At 46.7% G+C, this 18819-nt stretch overlaps 1 protein-coding gene across 1 annotated transcript; it reads left to right on the top strand.

Annotated features, from left to right (window-relative positions):
• The first annotated feature begins 10344 nt into the window (after nt 1-10344).
• On the top strand, nt 10345-11771 carry CLDN23 (claudin 23). Its single transcript, XM_027599072.1, has one exon. It carries the CDS (start codon nt 10345-10347, stop codon nt 11218-11220), a length of 876 nt encoding a protein of 291 aa, XP_027454873.1. The 3' UTR covers nt 11221-11771.
• Nucleotides 11772-18819: the final 7048 nt, after the last annotated feature.

Here is an 18819-nt window from a genome sequence, read left to right as displayed (position 1 = left end):
CTCCTGGGATCGAGTCCCGCATCAGGCTCCTTTTTCAGTGGGGAGTCTGCTTCTCCCTCTTCCTGCCGCTCCCCCTGCTTGTTCTCTCTCTCTCTCTCTGACAAATAAATAAATAAGATCTTAAAAAAAAAAAGATTCTGGGAATCGAACTTGCCCAAAGGCAACCGAAGCGTGGCAGCGCCGGACTTAACACTCACATCAGTTTAGCGTCAAAGCAGGAGCTAAATACCTTCACTCCATAGATCTGAAAGTCACTTCTCTCCGCACCTCTTGAGTCCACATCGGGAAAATAAAGAGGCTGGAACCCCCTGAAGGTCCTGCCAGCCCCAACATGTGTTTCCTTGGACGCACCCTGGTAGGCTTGCCCCTTTCTCTGTTGCTGGGTTTCGTCTGGGGGGGTCTTTCTGATGTAGAACAGGGTCAGGAACTGAAGTGTGCCTGGTCAGTCATTAACATTATGTGCGGTTATTGATCCAGGGGAACCGAAAACTGATAAAATGCCTGGCTGATGGCATCCAGCTTCGCAAACAACTGACGAGTTTTACAAGTTTAACAGGTTCTGTTTGGAATTGCTTCTACAACGTGGAGGTGAAGAAGAATGCTGGGCTGGCGAGAAAGGGGTCTTTCTCAAAAGCTCTGGCTGAGAAATGGCACTCTGGTATGGCATTCATTTGCCAGCTACTAGACTAACCAAACCCCACACCAACCGGAAAGGGAGTAATAACACATTTCGGCAGGTTTCTCGGTAATGTGCTGGTGAAATCACTATCCAGATGTCAGGGATATAAAACCCCTCTGTTTCTCATACTCAAGTTGTTTCGGTGAAATTCCCCCCAGTCTCTGTCTGTTGATGTGAAACATAACTGTGAACGGCAGCAAGACAGGGCAAAGAACTTTCCAGCGCAGTCTATACTGCAGTCTCCTCTTAGGGATGAGGGGCAGGGATTGAAAATGTGCAACTGTCCAGACAAGGGGGATTATCTTTGCTCTGAAAATAAGGAGGAAGACACATTTTCTTGTACTCCTTTTTCATTACCGAGTCCAAAGCATCCATCAAGCAAAACACCTGCTTGCTACATTTATTACCTTTTACTTTGTCCGGTTAAATTACATCCTATGGGATAGGGCAATCGTTCCCTTTAAAGGCACTATAGTTTTGATATCTTTAGGCTAAAACTTCCCCTTTGGTCTAATTTAAACTTCCTGACTGAAGCCTATGGACTAGCAGTATACAGTTTCTGCCTGTTACTGGGTTCACTGCATTTCCCACAGGTATTCAGACGTAGCATAATATGGTAAATACAACACTGAGTCATTCATAGAATTGTATTATCTGCTTAGCAACCACAGGAAAGTGTATTCAGAGTTCCAGGAAGAAAAGGAGAGAAATATGTTTCTTTATATTCATAAGTATAAGCATTCACCACAATTATGAACATATCATTAAAAATGCCTTTCCAAAAGAAGAAATAACATAGAAATGAGAAAATGGGATGTATGGTCATTCGGTTAGGAGTGAGTTGGACCGTGAGGTGGATGGTCAGTCAGGCCAGGGTCCCCCAACAAGAAAATATGAAGTCAGGACAGCTAAAATAAAATAGCACTGACATCCTGTTCTGCAGCTTAGACAGGACCCGCACTAACATTCTGCTTGCAGCCTTTGCAGAAATGACTTCCGCAAAACGTCCTAAAATAAGGTAATTAACCACAAAAAAGCATTTGTCAATATCACCGACAAGGGGCAGTTAAGACATAAGTCCCGAGATGTCAGCAAAAAAAAAAAAAAAAAAAAAAAAGACCATCTGCACACTGACATTAACCTAATAGGTAGACAGATATGTGACCAAAGCCCGGTTTGCCATGACTCAGCACACCCTGATTGCTTAAGATATTGCCTTTTATTTGAAGTCACTACCACATCATCAACACGAACACACTACTCTGCTATGCCCTTGAGACTTACAGGTTCCCATCTTTATTATAGATTATAGAGTATAGATTTGTTGCTATGTAAACAGTGTTTCTATATTTATTAATATATATTATATATTTGTTGCTATGTAAAGAATGTTTCTATATCATGTATAAACATGAAAAATACCCAGAAATATAGAAAAACAGCACCCAATTTTCTTCCTGAAATAAGTGCATATCATTTCTTGTGCATGCATTTCTGAGAACAAGTCAATGCCACATCACAATAGAATTCAGCTCTTTCACTTTTCACTTAAGAGTAGGCCTAGTTGCGGCCAGAAAAGATGAGGCATTCACAATAGTGAAAGAGATATTTGTGTCGTAAGAATATGGAACTTGACTTTCAAAGTCAGAAAAACAGGGGAACTTAACTGACCGTGAACTTTCAAAAGTTGTGTTTTTCAAATTTAAAAAAGTCTACAGGAAGGAAATTTTGAAAATTTAGAAAAGCTCAAAGAAAATGAAAAGCAATCGTAAATCACATCACTTCAAGAACAGCTAACATTTTAGTATGTTTCCTTCTAGTATCTTCCAGTATACACACACATCTTTTTAACATAATTGGTTTCATGCTGCAAAGCTATTTTACAATCTGTTTATTATAAAGAGTACCACAGTGAATATCCTTATAGCTAAAGTCCTCAGTTTATTTCCTTGGGGCAAATACCTAGAACATTCATTGATAAATCAAAGAGACAGCACATATCTAAGGCTTTAAAAAACAAACTAACATTACCTCTACAATAAACACACGATTTACTTTCCCTCCGGTAATGACTTTTTCTGCAACTCTAGCCAAACTTGGGTAGCATTTTTCCCCCCCTTAACATTTCCGGTTTAAGAAAACTGGTGCCCCCAGGTTTGGTTTTGGATTTATGAGTATAAAAGAATCACTTAATCGATCACCTCTGAACAAGGCTTATTAGATGTTTATTTTCTTCTGTGATTGTGCATTTTCTTTGCCCGTTTTTCACTCTGTTCTTAAGTATTACTATTGATTTGCCACATAGATATGAAATATCAACTGCTTTTCTGCCACGAAAACTAAAAAGATTTGTCCAAATTTTGAGGAATTATTAAATTTAAAATATTAAGTTTCCATACAGTTAAGTCTATCGAGCTTTTTCTCTATAATTGTCATCTTTGATGTTTTGCTTAGAAAGTCTTTTCTCAGCCTATATATTCACCTTCCCCTCTTCTTCCTTCCTCTTCCTCAGGATTCCCTTTTCTACGTAACTATGCAGCCCACCTAGACATTTTTCCCTTTGTTTTTCTACATATTCTGTGATACGGAGACTTACATTTTTTCTTCCCCCAGAGCTCAGCAGTTGCCACAACACTCCTGAATTTTCATGCCTTTCTCTACAAGCCGAAATCCTACTTTATCATATTTATAAGTTTGTACATAACTGGGGTCTACTTTTTGGCCTTGACTATATTTTATTAATCCACCTTCCTATTCTAGTGCTAATTTCACACCGTTGAATTATTAATTACAGCTTCGTAGCACATTTAACAGCCAGAGTGTGCATGCCCTTTCCACTTCTGCTGTCTCCAGAAATTTCTTAGTGTATTTCACTCATTTATTTTTGCAAATGAACTTTGAAATTACCTATTTGATCCTAGCATGACATTTTATTGGAATGGCATCGAATCTTTGCATTACTTTGGAAAGCATCACGATCATTAGTGTACTTGGTTTTTCCATTTAGCAGTTTGCCACGGTTACCATGGAGTATAAATTTTTGGCACACACAAGCGCACGCACGCACACCCACACAAAGACTTGTAAATAAAAAAATTCCATCCTTAAACCGAAAACTATCTCAAAGGCCTACAGGAACCTCGTCCATGGCCTGGCAAATATTTTTGCTCTGCGGTGGACAGGGATGGACAGTGTTGGAGAGAAGCAGGCTCTGTAAGGCAGCAGGGGCTGCCTTTCCCTACCCACACCGTGCAGCCTCATTTTTGCCCAGTAGCAGCCTGATGCTAAGGCAAGAAGGGTTTGAAGCCTTTATTTTTTTTTTTAAAGCTTTTATGTCTTTATTTGAGAGAGAGAATGAGCCGGGGGGAGAGACAGAGGAAAGAAGCAGGCTCTCCCCTGAGCAGGGAGCCCAATGCAGGGCTCGATCCCAGGACCCTGGGACCATGACCTGAGTCACACTTAACCAACTGAGCCACCCAGGGGCCTGGGTTTGAAGTCTTTAGAAGATAAAACTTAAGCAAGCTTTTTTTTTTTTTTTTTTTAAGTGGCATGATACCTTCTGATATGTATGCAAGGGATGGCAAATAGGTTCTTGCTTTGGATAGGTAATCACCATGCAGAATGAAATGGAATCAATTAGAAGCAATATGCCATCATAGAAACATTCTTCACAAAAGCCAAAAGGTGGAAACAACCCAGTGCCCATCGACAGATGACCAGATAAGAAAATGTGGTATACACATACAATGAAATATTAGTCAGCTTTAAAAAGAAAGAAAATTCTGAAAAATGCTACAATGTGGATGAACCCTGAGCACATTACGCTAAGGACATTATGCTAAGTCAGTCATGAAAAGACAAATAGTTTATAATTCCACGTATATAAGTTGCACAGAGTAGTCAAATTCATAGATTTTTTTTTTTTTTTTAAGATGTATGCTGTGGGGTGCCCGGGTGGCTCAGTTGGTTAACTGACTCTTGATTTTGGCTCAGGTCATAATCTCTGGGTGGTAGGATCTAGCCCTGCGTCTGGCTCTGTGCGCAGGGGGAGACTCTCTTTCTCTCCCTCTGCCCCTCCCCCCTCTAAAATAAATAATTAAATCTTCTGTATGCTATAACTTCCTTATGTGTTATTGCGTGGACATTTTACAAAACTTCTTTCATCAGCTTAGTACATATTTACATATTGCAACGACTGAGTACTCATTATGAGCTAGGTACTCTTCTAGGTGCCGAAATACAGCCACAAACAAGACCAGCAAGGTCCCTAGTGTTTGGAACTTAACAAAGCTGTGGGAGAAACAGACTATAAATAGGTCAATACATAATTAACAAAACAAAATTTTGGTAGTGATAAGTTCCATAAAGAAAATAAATTAGGGTGATGTGATACTGAGCTGACTGGGTTCTCCTTTAAATGAGATATCAAAAGTTATTATTAGTTTTTTATAATATGAGGCACAAAGACTAGCAAAAGAGCTGTTGGGCTATTTGCCAACAAGGAAAGCTAATGCTATATTGAAGGGACTTTGTTCAATTCTAGCGGTTTGAATGCTGTTTTAAAATAGAGAATGAAAAACAAAATAATGATTATAGTTTAACTTTTTATAATTTATTTTTTATCCTATAACCTTCTGAATTTGCCACTGACAGACTAACGACAGTGTTTAGGGCCTTTGTCTGTGGAGAGTAAAATGTAAGGACCTTGCAGAGCAACTCTGAGGACACCTCAAAGGAGCACACTGATGAGCTGGGCCCCCTGGGGCCTGCCAAAGTTTGTCGTGTGACTTCCAAGATAAAGTCACTGCAGAAAATTGGAATTGTGTGCTAGGTGTTATCTGTGACCCAGCCTGTGAAGGCTAACGGGACCTAGCCTTAGTCCCTTTAGAATTAGTGGCTGGGAGCTCACTCTTCATCTGGAAACCTAGGGCATTGTAAATAGATTCTTGTCTCACAATAGGACCTGTCTTCAGAAAAGAAAGCTATTACAGGGCCTGGGGATCAGCTTACACTGACAGGTACTAATCTTAGCAATAATTCATTCCTGCCGCACTATGATTCGTGCTTTGTTTCTCACTCAGCCTTACGATGAACCTGGAAGCCCATGGAACAGAGAGAGAGAGTGATGCAGGTCTACAATCAGATGCTACACTTACTGCAATCTTTTCTTTCTCTTACTACCATAGAAAGTTACCCCCACAGGGCTACCCTTCTTTGTCAGAAATATCTGGAGCTAGCCTATTTTTCATTGTTTTCTATGCTGATGAACACTAAAGTGCTCATACAACAAACAAGCAAATTTGTTTAGTGAGATGCAGTAACAACCTGTTTTGGCCAGGCAGTCATCTGTAAGAGAAGTCTGCGGATACTATGGGGAAGAATGCAGGGCAGAAGGAGATACAATTGGGTTGTTGAGTGGCTACTGTGGCCAGGCCCTAAGATGGATTTCAGGGCAGAGCAGAACAAGACAAACATTACCCCTGCCCTCAAAGAATTTACAACCTAGCCAGACAACCAGGTGGTTCAAGTAACGAGAAATTGTGGCAGGTGCTATAGTAGAAGAGAGTGGACGGCAGGACACAGCAGGAAAAGTTAACTCAACCCAGGAGATTGAGAAGCCCTCCCCGAGAAAATAGTATTTAAAGCAAAGATCTGAAGGGTGCCTTGGGGTCCGGAAAGGGCAGTCAGGACTCCAGGAAAAGAAACAGCATATGCAAAGATCTAAGGACAAAAAGGAGCACAACGCTTTGGGGAAAAAATGAGAAAAAACATCCAGGTTTTGGGGGTAATGGTGTGGAAAAAGAGGTGGGGGGAGGGGAGGTGGGCAGGAGCGGGTAGTTCGGGCTGGGATGTAGGTGGCCTTAAAAGGGGTTAATGTAAGAGCGCCTGGGTGGCTCGCTTAAGCTTCAGTCTCTTGATTTCAGCTCAGGTAATGATCTCAGGGTCTTGAGATCCAGTCCCAAGTCAGGATCCACACTGGGCGTGGAGCCTGCTTAAGAGTCTCTCTCTCTCCCTCTACCCCGCCCCCCTCCCCCCTCCCCCCCCGCCGCACAGTGCTCTCTCTCTCAAAAATTTTTTTTAAAGGCGGTGGTTAATGTAGGCACAAGATTCAGTTTCAGTTTTACAGTGTCAGTTCTGAGGGCCTGGGTGGCTAAGAGAAAGGGAGAGAGAGAAAGCGTGGGTGTAGGAAACCATTTAAAAGCCTGTTGAAGGGGAAGATGGTAGAATGTCATGGGTTGAGGTAGAGGCAAAAGGGAAGAAGGGGATGTGCAAGGGCAGGAGACAGATTTAGGAGGCAGAACAGAGCAGATTCCCATGCTCCTCCCAGGTCACACTGCCTGGGCTTCATTCATTCCACGCAGGACTCCACACGGAAAAAGGATTCAGATCCCGTAAAGTCTTTACAAAGTCTCTCTGCTCTTCTAAACAACAGTAAATTAGAGATAAGCTGTGAAATGCATTCAAAAGCAAAAATGTCCTCTCAGAACTGAAGGGGATTTCAATTGTTTTTGGCTACACTGGCTTTGTGTCCCATACTTCCCTAAACCTAAGAATCCCCTGGGGGCTTGCAAACCCTCACACTGCCCCGGGGAATCCCATTCGGTGGGAATCTGTGTTTTCCCTAAGTGGTAGCCCCAGCTGATCTCGAGTTCAGACAAATTAGGGGGCTGCTGGACCCGAGGAGACATGCTGATAGTCTCTTGTATGCCATCTATATTGTTGTCTGACTGCACTCATACAAAATTCTAGAAAGTGCAAACCAATCTATACTGACAGAAAGCAGATCAATGGTTGCCTGGGGATAGTGGTTGCCTGGGGACCCTGGGCATAGGCAGGGAGAGAGAAGAGGGAGAATTAGCAAGGGCAGAAAAGAAACTTCTGTAGGTAATGGATGTGTTTACCATCTTGATTATGGTGATCGGTTCGCAGGTGTTATGTATATATCAAAACTTAGAAAAGTTAATGTGTGCACTGCACTGTATGTCATTTATACCTCATTAAAAATATATATAGGTCAGTAACTTCCAATACTCAGTCTCAGAGCGTCTTAGATCAAATTTCAGAACACATTCATCAACAACGTATTAGCAAGCAGGTGCAAAAACAGTCTTTGGATCTGTTCCATAAATTAGATGAAATCTCAGTTCTCTCTGTCCATTGAGGTGCTCCAAGAGCATCTCTCAGGAAAATTGACTGGAAGCAATATTCTAGCAGCAGGATTAGCTAACCTTCGGGCCGGGGTCAAGAGAGATAGGCTTCTCTGAGGCAGCCTCTAATCACAGGGTGATTTATAAATCAAGGCGGGGGCAGTATTCTTGCAGATATTGGGTGTCTAGATTCTAGCACCCTGTTCCTGGAGGGCCAAGAATGCCTTGCTGGTATTTCTAGCCAATCCACAAATCTCAGACAGGAATGACTTTGCCAGTGAAAGAGCATTAGTAACAGGTATTGTGTTCATTATCAAAGTCCCTGGTACTGATTGGAGACAAAGATGGCTGAAGCCTGTAGTTTCGACTTCTGGAGGGTGACTTTTTGATTCAAGGCTCTGAAATGTCACCTAATCACCCATACAGCAACTCAGAAGGTGGGAGCAGAGTGTGCATCAAAGGATGAATGGATAAACAAAGGAAGACATTCTGACACATGCTACAACATGGATGAAACTTGAGGACATTATCTAAGTGAAATCAGCCTCATAAATACTGTATGATTTCACTTATATGAAGTATCTCCCGGACTCAAATTCACAGAGACAGAAAGTGGGATGGTAGTTGCCAGGGTCTGGAAGCATGAGGAGTGGTGGTGGAATGGGGAGTTATTGGTCAATGGGTAGAGTTCCAGTTTGGGAAGATATAAAAGTTCGAGAGATGGTGATGGTAGCACAACAGTATGAATATGCTTAATGCCAATGGGCTGTAGACTTAAAAATGGTTAAGACAGTAAATTCCATGCCGTGTGTATTTTACCACAATTTAAAAAAAAAATGTTTTTAAAGACAAGGGTAGTGATTCCTATACCTGGTTATTATCCATTCTAGAATGTTTTATTTCAAATCAACACAACTTTGATTTTTAGAAATAGTTTTCAGTTTAACCAATTATAAAGGTAACACACTTCCATTGTAAGAAATATGGGAAAATGAGAAAAATATTAAGAATAATTTTTAGAAAAATGTAAGATCATGACTCTCAAATATAAAATGAACATGTGTCAAAGATTGTATTTAACTCATTATTAATAAGGGAAGAGGTATGATGTTACAACCAGTTCAAAGAAGAATGCAAAGAACACATTTGCAGGTAAACAGCTAAAGAATTTACAAATCAATGTCAAATTGGTCAGTATCCATTGAGCAATCATCATTTAGGTTCTACTGACTCAAGCCCATTTGCGTTTCTTTGTTATTTTTTTTAAGATTTATTTATTTATTTTAGAGAGAAAGGGGGGAGGATGTAAGGGGTAGGGGCAGAGGGAGAGGGAGAGAGTAAGTCCCCAGCAGACACCCCACTGAGTGCAGAGCCCCAGGCTGGGCTTGATCCCACATCTGCAGATCACCACCGCAGGGGAATCAAGAGTCAGAGGCCCAACCCCACTGAGCCACCCAGGCGCCCCTCATCTGCATTCCTATGAACAAAAGTCACTGGCCGTACTATAGGCTTTCTACAATTTACGGAGGTATAAAGTAGCTCAAAGGCGATGACCGGACACAGGACCCTATATGGTTAGATACAAATGAAAAGTGTGCCACACAGGACACCCAGTAACACCCTTCCCTTTTTTGGCCTCTTCAAAATTTTCCATGGGGCTAATAATAATAATAATAATAAAAATAAATCCTCTGGAACGCCTCATCCCAGAAAAACACTCCCTTCGAGTCGAACTGGGAGTGGAGTACGGAGCTTTCACTAAGCACGCTGAACAAGGTTCATGAAGCAACCTAAGCGCAGCATCCCGGGACGCGCTACTCGACAGGGACCCCGGGCGCACACCCGCCAGGCGCATCCCCAGCGGCGCAGAGAGCAGCGCTGGCACCGCCCACTCGGCCGCGGGTGGCCCAAAGTCAACCGCGCAAAACTCGGAGCGGACGTCGGACCCGCTGGGAGTGGAGCGGGGAGAGGCTGCCTGCGCCGGGCCGACGGGCGGGGACGGAAGACACTCAAAACTCAGATCCGCCGCGAAGCAAGGCAGTTGCTTGGCCACCGAGCCAGGTGCGGCTGTCCCGGCGGCGCCGCCTCTTCCCTCTCCCCCCCACCTCCCCCCACCCGGTCCCCGCCCAGGGCCGGCCGGGGCCGCGGAGCTGCGCGAGGAGCAGGGCGGGGCGACCTTTGCTCGGTCCCGGAGAGCCCGGGCGGCGCGGCGCGCTGTGGAGGTCGCCCGGAGCCCGCCGCGCGCGCGAGCTTCCCCGCCGCCTCTCCGCTCGCATCCCCACCCCCACCCCCGCCCTTCCCACCCGGGCGGGCTGGGCCGCGGCCGGCCGTGTCCGGGCGCTCGCGCCTTGGCGGGCGGTTTCGGTCAGACCCGCCCGCGAGCTGGTTTCGATTGCGGACGGCGGGCCGGGCGGGAGGCCGGAGCGGCGGGCGACGCGCGGCGGAGTGGGGACGGTCCCGCGCCGACTTGGGCTAAGGCGGCAGGTGCGCGGTGGGGCGCGGAGTGCGGACCCCGGGATGCGGACGCCGGTGGTGATGACGCTGGGCATGGTGCTCGCGCCCTGCGGGCTGCTGCTCAACCTGACGGCCACGCTGGCGCCCGGCTGGCGGCTGGTGAAGGGCTTCCTCAACCAGCCGGTGGACGTGGAGCTGTACCAGGGCCTGTGGGACATGTGCCGCGAGCAGAGCAGCCACGAGCGCCACTGCAACCAGCCGGACCTGTGGGGCTACTTCGAGGCCGAGCCCGTGCGCGTGGCGCGGGCACTCATGGTCACGTCGCTGGCCACCACGGCCCTGGGGCTGCTGCTGGCGTCGCTCGGCGTGCGCTGCTGGCAGGAGGAGCCGCGATTCGCGCTGGCCGGCTTCTCGGGCGTGGTGCTCTTCGCCGCCGGCCTCCTCAGCCTCGTGCCGGTCTCCTGGTACAACCACTTCTTGGCCGACCGCACCGTCCTGCCCGCCGACGCCAGCCCGGTCACGGTGCACGTCAGCTACAGCCTGGTGCTGGGCTACCTGGGCAGCTGCTTGCTGCTGCTGGGCGGCTTCTCGCTGGCGCTCAGCTTCGCGCCCTGGTGCGAGGGGCGCTGCCGCCGCCGCCGCAAGGAGCCCCCCGGCAGCCCGCGCCGCAGCAGCATCAGCACGGTGCACGTCGACTGGCCCGAGCCCGCGCTCCCGCCCGCCATCAAGTACTACAGCGACGGCCAGCACCGGCCGCGGCCCGCCGAGCTCGGCGCCGCCCGCAAGCCCAAGGCCGGCTTCCCCATGCCGCGGCCGCAGCCCGGCGCCTTCACCAACCAGCTAGACGTGCTCCGCGGGGAGGACGCCCACTCCGCCGGCGACTCCCTGGGCAGCACCGAGCCCTGCCACGCCTCGCTGCCCTGCGACTCGGACCTGTAGACGGCGCCCTCCACCCCCGCCCCCCAGGCCTGCTCTGGGCCGGTGATGCGCTGACCAAGGACCTGCCCCACCGTGTCCAGCCTTGAACTTGCCTGTTACCTTGCGGCTGGAAATAACCTGACTCGGAGTCCGAACCCGGGACGCGTTCCTGTAACTGGTTTGGAGGGTGATCTTCCTTTCTTGTGGCTAAGCGAGACTTCTTGGACGATTAGGTCAGGTTGGGTTTGGTTTTCTGTCTGTAGAATTTAGTTTTCCTCCCCAGAGGGATGAGGATCCTCTTACGGAGTGACGGGCTTTTCATACTCGAAGCTGAAAGAGATCTAGAAAGGGTGCCTTTGCATCGTGTTGACATGGGACGAAAAGTCAAAATCAGCAAATAGAGGCTCAGGAACCATGTTAACACCTTGAAACAGTATCCGGAAATGCCAGTGAACCTTACATAAATATAATGTTTTTTCCGTTGTATAATTTATTCTCCTGCAGGCTCTCAAGAGACCAATATACTGGCTATGTTTGATTGAAGCTCTTAAAATAAACGTAGAGCCATGCAAACACCAGCAGCTTCTGTGGCTTTTATGGAATAACTTGATTAACTCTTATTTACATTTCTTCAAGTATACACAGGATTTATCTTTATTACTAATTTTTGGTGTGAAAATTGAGGTCACTGGCGTTTCTGTCCTAGAAGCCAGGTGGGATTGAACAAACTAAACTCTATACTGCTCTTTTCCTTGGCTACCTCACACGGGACATAGAGGACCATAAATTAAATATTTGGTACAGAATGGAACCTGTTAATCACATTAGGTTAAAGAACATGGGCATATATCTCTTATTTATAAACAAAAGCTGAACACAAGAGTTTCAGTACACACACAAAAGCTTTTTTGTCTCCAATACAAACTTTGGGAGTTTACTCATCATTACTAACAATTCCCTGGCTGCTTTGGCACTGTTCCTGAAATCTGGCACTCAGATCTTTGCCCCTCTTTAGCATAAGATTACTAAAAGGAGCCAACGGGCCCCACTCAAATCCCTGATTGCTTTATTTTCAAGTCCGTGCTGTTTCTGGGCAAAGCCAAGTCTATTGTTGAAAAAACTAGAAGCACCAGTTTCCAACATGAAGTGAGACTGGAAATCTTTTCCTCTTGTAAACAGTGGAGCCTAAAATCACAGGTAGGCAGCCCTGTGTTCCACGAAGGGGACTAAATCTCAGGCAGGGCCCGCTCTAATTTCAAGGGGTTGGTTGATTTATGCACACCTTTCACTGAGTTGAATTTCATCTTTAAAACCTACCATTGGCAGCCGATGCAGAGGTAGGAACGTTCAGTTCAGTAAGCACTGATAACAGAGAGTCATAGCAGAACTGACTAAAGAGCACACACTACTCATTAGCAGTGGAAGGAATAGTACCGATACACTATTATTTTTACACGGGAATCACCTGTTTCTACCTTTTTCCAACCAAACCCTAAAGTGCAGGCGTATCACCCGGTGATCTCTTTCAAATGCAAATTCTCATTGAGTAGGTCTACAGTGAGGCCTGAAACTGATTTCCTAGCCCACTCCCAGGAGGGAGCCAGAGCTGATGGTTCCTGGCCCCCACTTGGGGCTGCGAGACTTTCCTTGGGACGTGCCTCGCTCAAATTGCGACCCCAACTGGCGGCAGAGAATCAGACCTTTGAGAGCTTGCCGCCTGGATGAGCTAGGGCACTTGCTCCAGGGAACAGAGCCAGATGGAGAAAAGGCAACCCTGGTTTCTCAGTTAACACCTCCAAAGGCAGGGATAAGCGTCTGGGAAGTCAGGACCTAGCCAATAACAAACAGAGACTTGAGTTCCTAGCAAGTACTGAATCTACTGAATTTTGTCTGCATGATACTTCCAAATATTTCTCAGGGAGGCCTGGGTAAAAACAAAACTAGTGTTTTGTGTGTTTTTACTTTTCCTCCCTGCCCAATTATCCTCTTGGGGGCTTATATTCAGAACACTCCGCCTCTGCTGATTAAGGAATTGTTGTCAAGAATAGAGCTCTGTTTTTGCCCTAGCAACAGAAATGAAACCAAAACTCCCTTAAAAAATGCAACCTGGTTTTTGCTATAAAAATAGTCAAGACAGCATGGCAAGGCACTCCTGTGTCAGGCTGGGATCTGTTTTGGGCACACAGGTCATTCTGTGTCCCAGCGGCACAGAGACACAATGACTTTGACATGCAAGACGCTGGACCAGGCGGGAGCCTCCGGAGCCTCTCTTGTGGGCATGGACTTACCCTAAACTGAATACCGACTAGCCAGACAACTTCCCCACAGGGAAGACACTGATGGGAAACAGCCCTGCCCCCTTGCACCATCACAACCTGTCGTTAATGATCCCAATCACATACAAAGTATGTGTCCCCAATTAATGGGCGAAGTCTTCTCAAGATTACTCAGATTGTGCCTGCAGGGACCGAGGAATGTGTGAAAGTAGAGCAGACTCGGCATTCACAGGGTTCCTGCTCTGCCTGTTGGCCAGTCTGGCTCTGATCTAGAAGCATGCCCTCACTAAGGAGGGGTGACGTTCTTAGCACACAAGCTGTTGAACCTTTGCAGATGCTGGTAGGAGGTGCTGCCAGAGAGGTTTCTCGACCCCTCTCCTCTTCACTGCATAGATCAGCCAACCAGTAGGTATGGGTACACCTGTCGTTTTGTCAGCACACTTGTGGCCACCTTGGGAAGCCACCATTCCAGCTCTGCCTTTGGGGAACTTATACACCCAAGCCCAGCCTGAGAGCTATGTACGAGGAAAATGACGAAGTAATAGACCAGGGAAAAGGGCTGGAGGAAAAAAGCGTGTTATTTTAGGAAAGGTGGTCAGGAAGGAGGTGATGCTTGAGGAGAGAATGGAAAGAAGGGAGGGGGGCACATTCCAGGCCCAGAGAACAGTGATGGCATAGCAGGCCTGGCACCGGCAGCATATTTTGCTTCTCCTTGGCTCTAGAACTGGCTGCTAAGGACAGGAAGAAGTTAGCGGTGTCTTTGAGTGTGGCTGGGAAAATCTTGCCCTCTACCCTTTGTCAGGCTAAGAGCTTCTTGAGGAGGGAATGAAGTCTGGCACAAACTCAGCCTTTTATAGAATGTTTTCGGAATCAAGTATAAACAATTTGACTTGTGACTACCTCATGAGGAACATCCTATTCTGTCAACGCATAGACAGCCCACAGCGCGGTGGGCAGAGAAATTCAAATCTCCAGGCCTCATCACATCCCCAGAGTTGTGGATCTCGCCCCCATACCCACCCCATACGTTCAATCCCACCTTCTGAAAATGAAGGGCTGTCAATCATGTCTTTAAAAGCCTCGGGACCTTCCTTACTTGCCATCCACTCTCAGCTTAAATTCCATTCATGGCTTGGCCAAGGCTTATGTTATCACCCCCACATACCCTAAATGGCTACTTTCCCCCATCAGCTTTGAGGGGTCATATTGGAACATATCACTCCCGTGTTCAAGTGTGGCATTTTCTTGATGTACTTAACTGTTTTACCTCTAGATTGAAGGTAAGGGCGTGATGGTTTCTATGTATCTTTGTAGTCCCAAAATGGGTATTAACACTTGTTCAGGGCCCGTCAGAATTTTCTAAGTTAAAGTTACCTCTAAAATCTGTTTCTGTACCCTAAGTGCCTCCTCGCCTTATACACAACTTGTCTTGTACAGGGCCACAGGCCTACCCGGGGTGGAGGTGCACTGACACGGGGTGTGGGGGGAATGGGCCACAGGAGCAACTTCGTGAACGGCTGGCAAAGACCAGTCCAACGCAACTGGTGCCCCCCCGCCCCGGGTCCCAACACATCACAGAAGAGGTTTTCTCCATGTGAAGGGAACAAAATGAGAGACACCATCACGACTTCAAATAAAAACCTGTGTGAGGGGCCAGGGACGGGAAAAAAAACCAAACTCGTATGCATTTCTCATCCAATCTTCCCAATGGCCTCCGCGTACATTCCTCTCCTTCCTCACTGTGCGCAGCTAAATGACCCCCTCCAGCAAATCTCCATCACACAGGGCTGAACCCAGGAAAACAAGGACCTTTGTCGGAATCAAGGAAACTACCCACAAGGCTTTTGGGGTGGAGGGGGGGGGCAAGGCTGACGAGAGGCTTGCTTCTTCAGTTTGGCGTGTGTTGAGGAGGGCTTAAAACCCGCGGTAAAGACAACTCCACCGCCCTCTGGTCCCACTGGCCTGGGCCTGTCCAACGCCGCCTCCGACAGGCAGGTGGGCGCAGCCGATCGCCTAAATCAGCGTGAGGTCCAGGCGGCGACCAGCATGTGCACTCACAGGTACCCAGCACCTCTGCTCTTCACTCAACAATTGCCCCCGCCATGGCTCTCTCCAACCACCACGGGTGCCTCCCAAAGAGCTGCCATTCATCACAGGGCTGAGGGCCACTGCAATTTTAGAATTTGGGGGACAGAGGCTTTCTAATAGCAGAAGCCCTGCCCTTGTGAGATTTCAGTTTTCTCATCCGTACAAGTGGGAAGACGGGTTAGTTGTGGTGACACGGCCTTTCTAAATTTAATATCTTGGGCATCTGGGTGGCTCAGTCGTTAAGCGTCTGCCTTTGGCTCAGCATGATCCCAAGGTCCTGGGATCGAGCCCCACATCGGGCTCCCTGCTCGGCGCGAAACCTGCTTCTCCCTCTCCCACTCCCCCTGCTTGAGTTCCCTCTCTCACTGTGTCTCTCTCTGTCAAATAAATAAAATCTTTAAAAAATAATAAATTTAGTATCTTAAGAGTGAAGTTTAAGAATGAGATGAGGCTGAGAGCAGTAAATGTGAATAGTGAAGGCTGAGGAAGCAGACTGATCTGTAAATATAGTAACTGATCTGATGGCAACAAACTCCAAGTTCTAGTTCCTGGTTTCTCTGAATTTCACAAGCCTTCCAGCAGTTAAAATAGTAGCAACGTGGTGCATCCCTCCCATCATCAATGATCTCTCCCCCATTTGTTTCCTAAAACGAGTAAGTATCAAGAGTTTAACTGAATTGCTAGCTAGAAACCTAAAAGGTCAAGTTTTGCATAGGGCTCTTTGAACCTAAAGCATGAACCAATGAACTTTTCTATATTTTTTTAAGATTTTACTTATTTATTTGACAGAGAGAGAGAGAGAGAGAGCACAAGCAGGGGGAGCAGCAGAGGGAGAGGAAGAAGCAGGCTCCCCGCTGAGTAGGGATCCCGATGTGGGGCTCGATCCCAGGACCCTGGGATCATGACCTGAGCCAAAGGCAGCGGCTTAACCAACTGAGCCACCCAGGCGCCCCCACCAATGAACTTTTCTAAAGCTCCTTGTCCTTCTAGAAGAAAACCCAGACCTACCACCAAGTTACAGATGTTGAGTTTCTATAAAGAAATTCAAATTTTACATCTGCTATGGGGTTTACTGCTTCATCTATTTAGGTGGAGAGAAATTAAGAAATTAACACCTGATACTGAGATCATCACAAAAGAAGGTTCTTAACAGTTAACATGCCTTTGCTCCAAACAGGTAAGATTATGTAACTGACATATGAAAGCCAATTTTGGGGGCAGGGGTGCCTAAGGATTGTTAATCTTATGAATGGGTACTTATTTCTATTTAAGACTTTCCAGTGAAAAGGACTTTCAGAGGTGTCTTGTAAATTCTTTTTTTTTTAAGATCTTATTTATTCGAGAGAGCGAGAATGAGAGAGAGAGAGAGCACATGAGAGGGGGGAGGGTCAGAGGGAGAAGCAGACTCCCTGCTGAGCTGGGAGCCCGATGTGGGACTCGATCCCGGGACTCCAGGATCATGACCTGAGCCGAAGGCAGTCGCTTAACCCACTGAGCCACCCAGGAGCCCGGTGTCTTGTAAATTCTTGAATTGGGGAAGCAAAACAGGATGCATTAAACTAGATTCAAGTGGGATAATACTTAGGCACACATTCACAGGAAACCAAGGATAGGAAAAGACATAACTAAGCCACGATAAGAAGTAGAGACAAGGAGTGCCTCCATGACCCACAGATTTGGCTGTTCCCTGGAAGAGGAAATGGTGAATGTGTCTGGAGTCTAACCAGGAGGCGGGGCCTGCGGAAGTCCGGAAGTGGGAAGTCGGAGCTAGCCAGAACTCTAGCGTTGGAAGGCTGGTGGAGGCTCAGGGTGTGAAGGAGGTGAAGGCGACAGCTAAAGTTGTCCGGACAAAGTGATAATGCTGCTGCACGTCATTCGTGCGTGTTTTCAAGCCAGACTCTCATGTCTTTTTTACTCACTTTTCCACAGATGGAGGCAGAGCCTTGCCAAGGGCCAGCTTGGCCGGGAGATGGTTCTTGGGAGAGGTGGCAAGAGAAACCAGAGTCCCTCCGTGGCGGAGAAGGGTCTCGGGCGCTTCGGTGCTGAAAGGGTTTCCCTCAAACACAGCTAAGCGCTGGAGGAAACTGAACTCCGGCTGCGTGTGTCTCCCAGCCTCAGGAAGGCCGGAGCCGCCAGCATTTGTTTTTCCGGTCACGTTGATCTGTGCTTGAGAATTTTTATACTTGACTGCAAGGCACAGTGGATTTTATGTGCCATACCCACAGTAATAAGCTTAGGATTTCTCTTTATGCCTGGTAGCCTACACAAATGCATTCTGCAAGAAACTATGAAGACTCTAGAAAAAAATCCAAGCAAGAAAAGACTTCCAAGTCAAGTCGTGCTTACAATTTGGACTTAGGTTCTCAGCCTCTGGTCCCATGCCCAAAGGAGTGCACAGGCATTTTTGTATTTTCAAACGATGATCCATTGGCCTGATGTAGGTTCTGTTGTCCCCTTGTTATCATCGGGGAAACAGTTTCATGATTAAGTGATTTGCTCAAGGTTGCTATTGAATTTTAGACAACACTCCTGTCACCCATCTCCCAACACAAATTCAGTGCCCTTGATTCCTTACATAAGAATGTGAAATAAGATGGGCGCCTGGGTGGCTCAGTTGGTTAAGCCACTGCCTTCGGCTCAGGTCATGATCCTGGAGTCCCGGAATCGAGTCCCGCATCGGGCTCCCTGCTCGGCAGGGAGTCTGCTTCTCCCTCTGACCCTCTCCCCTCTCATGTGCTCTCTCTCTCTCATTCTTTCTCTCAAATAAATAAATAAAATCTTTAAAAAAAAAAAAAAAGAATGTGAAATAAGATGTCATCTGGAGGGTCAAAGGGAGTCTGGGATCTAAGTAGCATCCGAGTGTTTCCCCAGCAGGCAAGAGCTCATTAAGATGAACCTCAGTCCATACCTGCAACACTATGTTAAGGCTCCCAGTGTCTACCCACTTTAAGTCTTAAACAAATCACTTGTCTGAGTTTCTATATCAGTAAAGTGGATTCACTTGTACAGTTGATCCTTGGGCAGATGGGTGGGGACCCACCCACTGCAGTAGAAAATCCACATATAATTTGACTCCCCCAAAACTTAACAGCCTACTGTTGACCAGAAGCCTTACCCATGACAGTCGATGGACACATATTTTGTATATGTATTATATGCTATATTCTGACAATAAAGTAAGCTAGAGAAAAGAAAATATTACTAAGAAAATCATGAGAAAATACACTCACAGTATTGTACGTACTGATTGAAACAA

Source organism: Zalophus californianus, chromosome 2 (assembly GCF_009762305.2).
Source record: "Zalophus californianus isolate mZalCal1 chromosome 2, mZalCal1.pri.v2, whole genome shotgun sequence".
Taxonomy (NCBI): domain Eukaryota; kingdom Metazoa; phylum Chordata; class Mammalia; order Carnivora; family Otariidae; genus Zalophus; species Zalophus californianus.
The sequence above is the reverse complement of the archived record's forward strand: the minus strand, read 5'-3'. Positions and strand labels throughout refer to the sequence as shown.

Coding starts and splice junctions, on each gene's coding strand:
- CLDN23 (XM_027599072.1), top strand. CDS start 10,345: ATGCGGACGCCGGTGGTGATGACGCTGGGCATGGTGCTCGCGCCCTGC.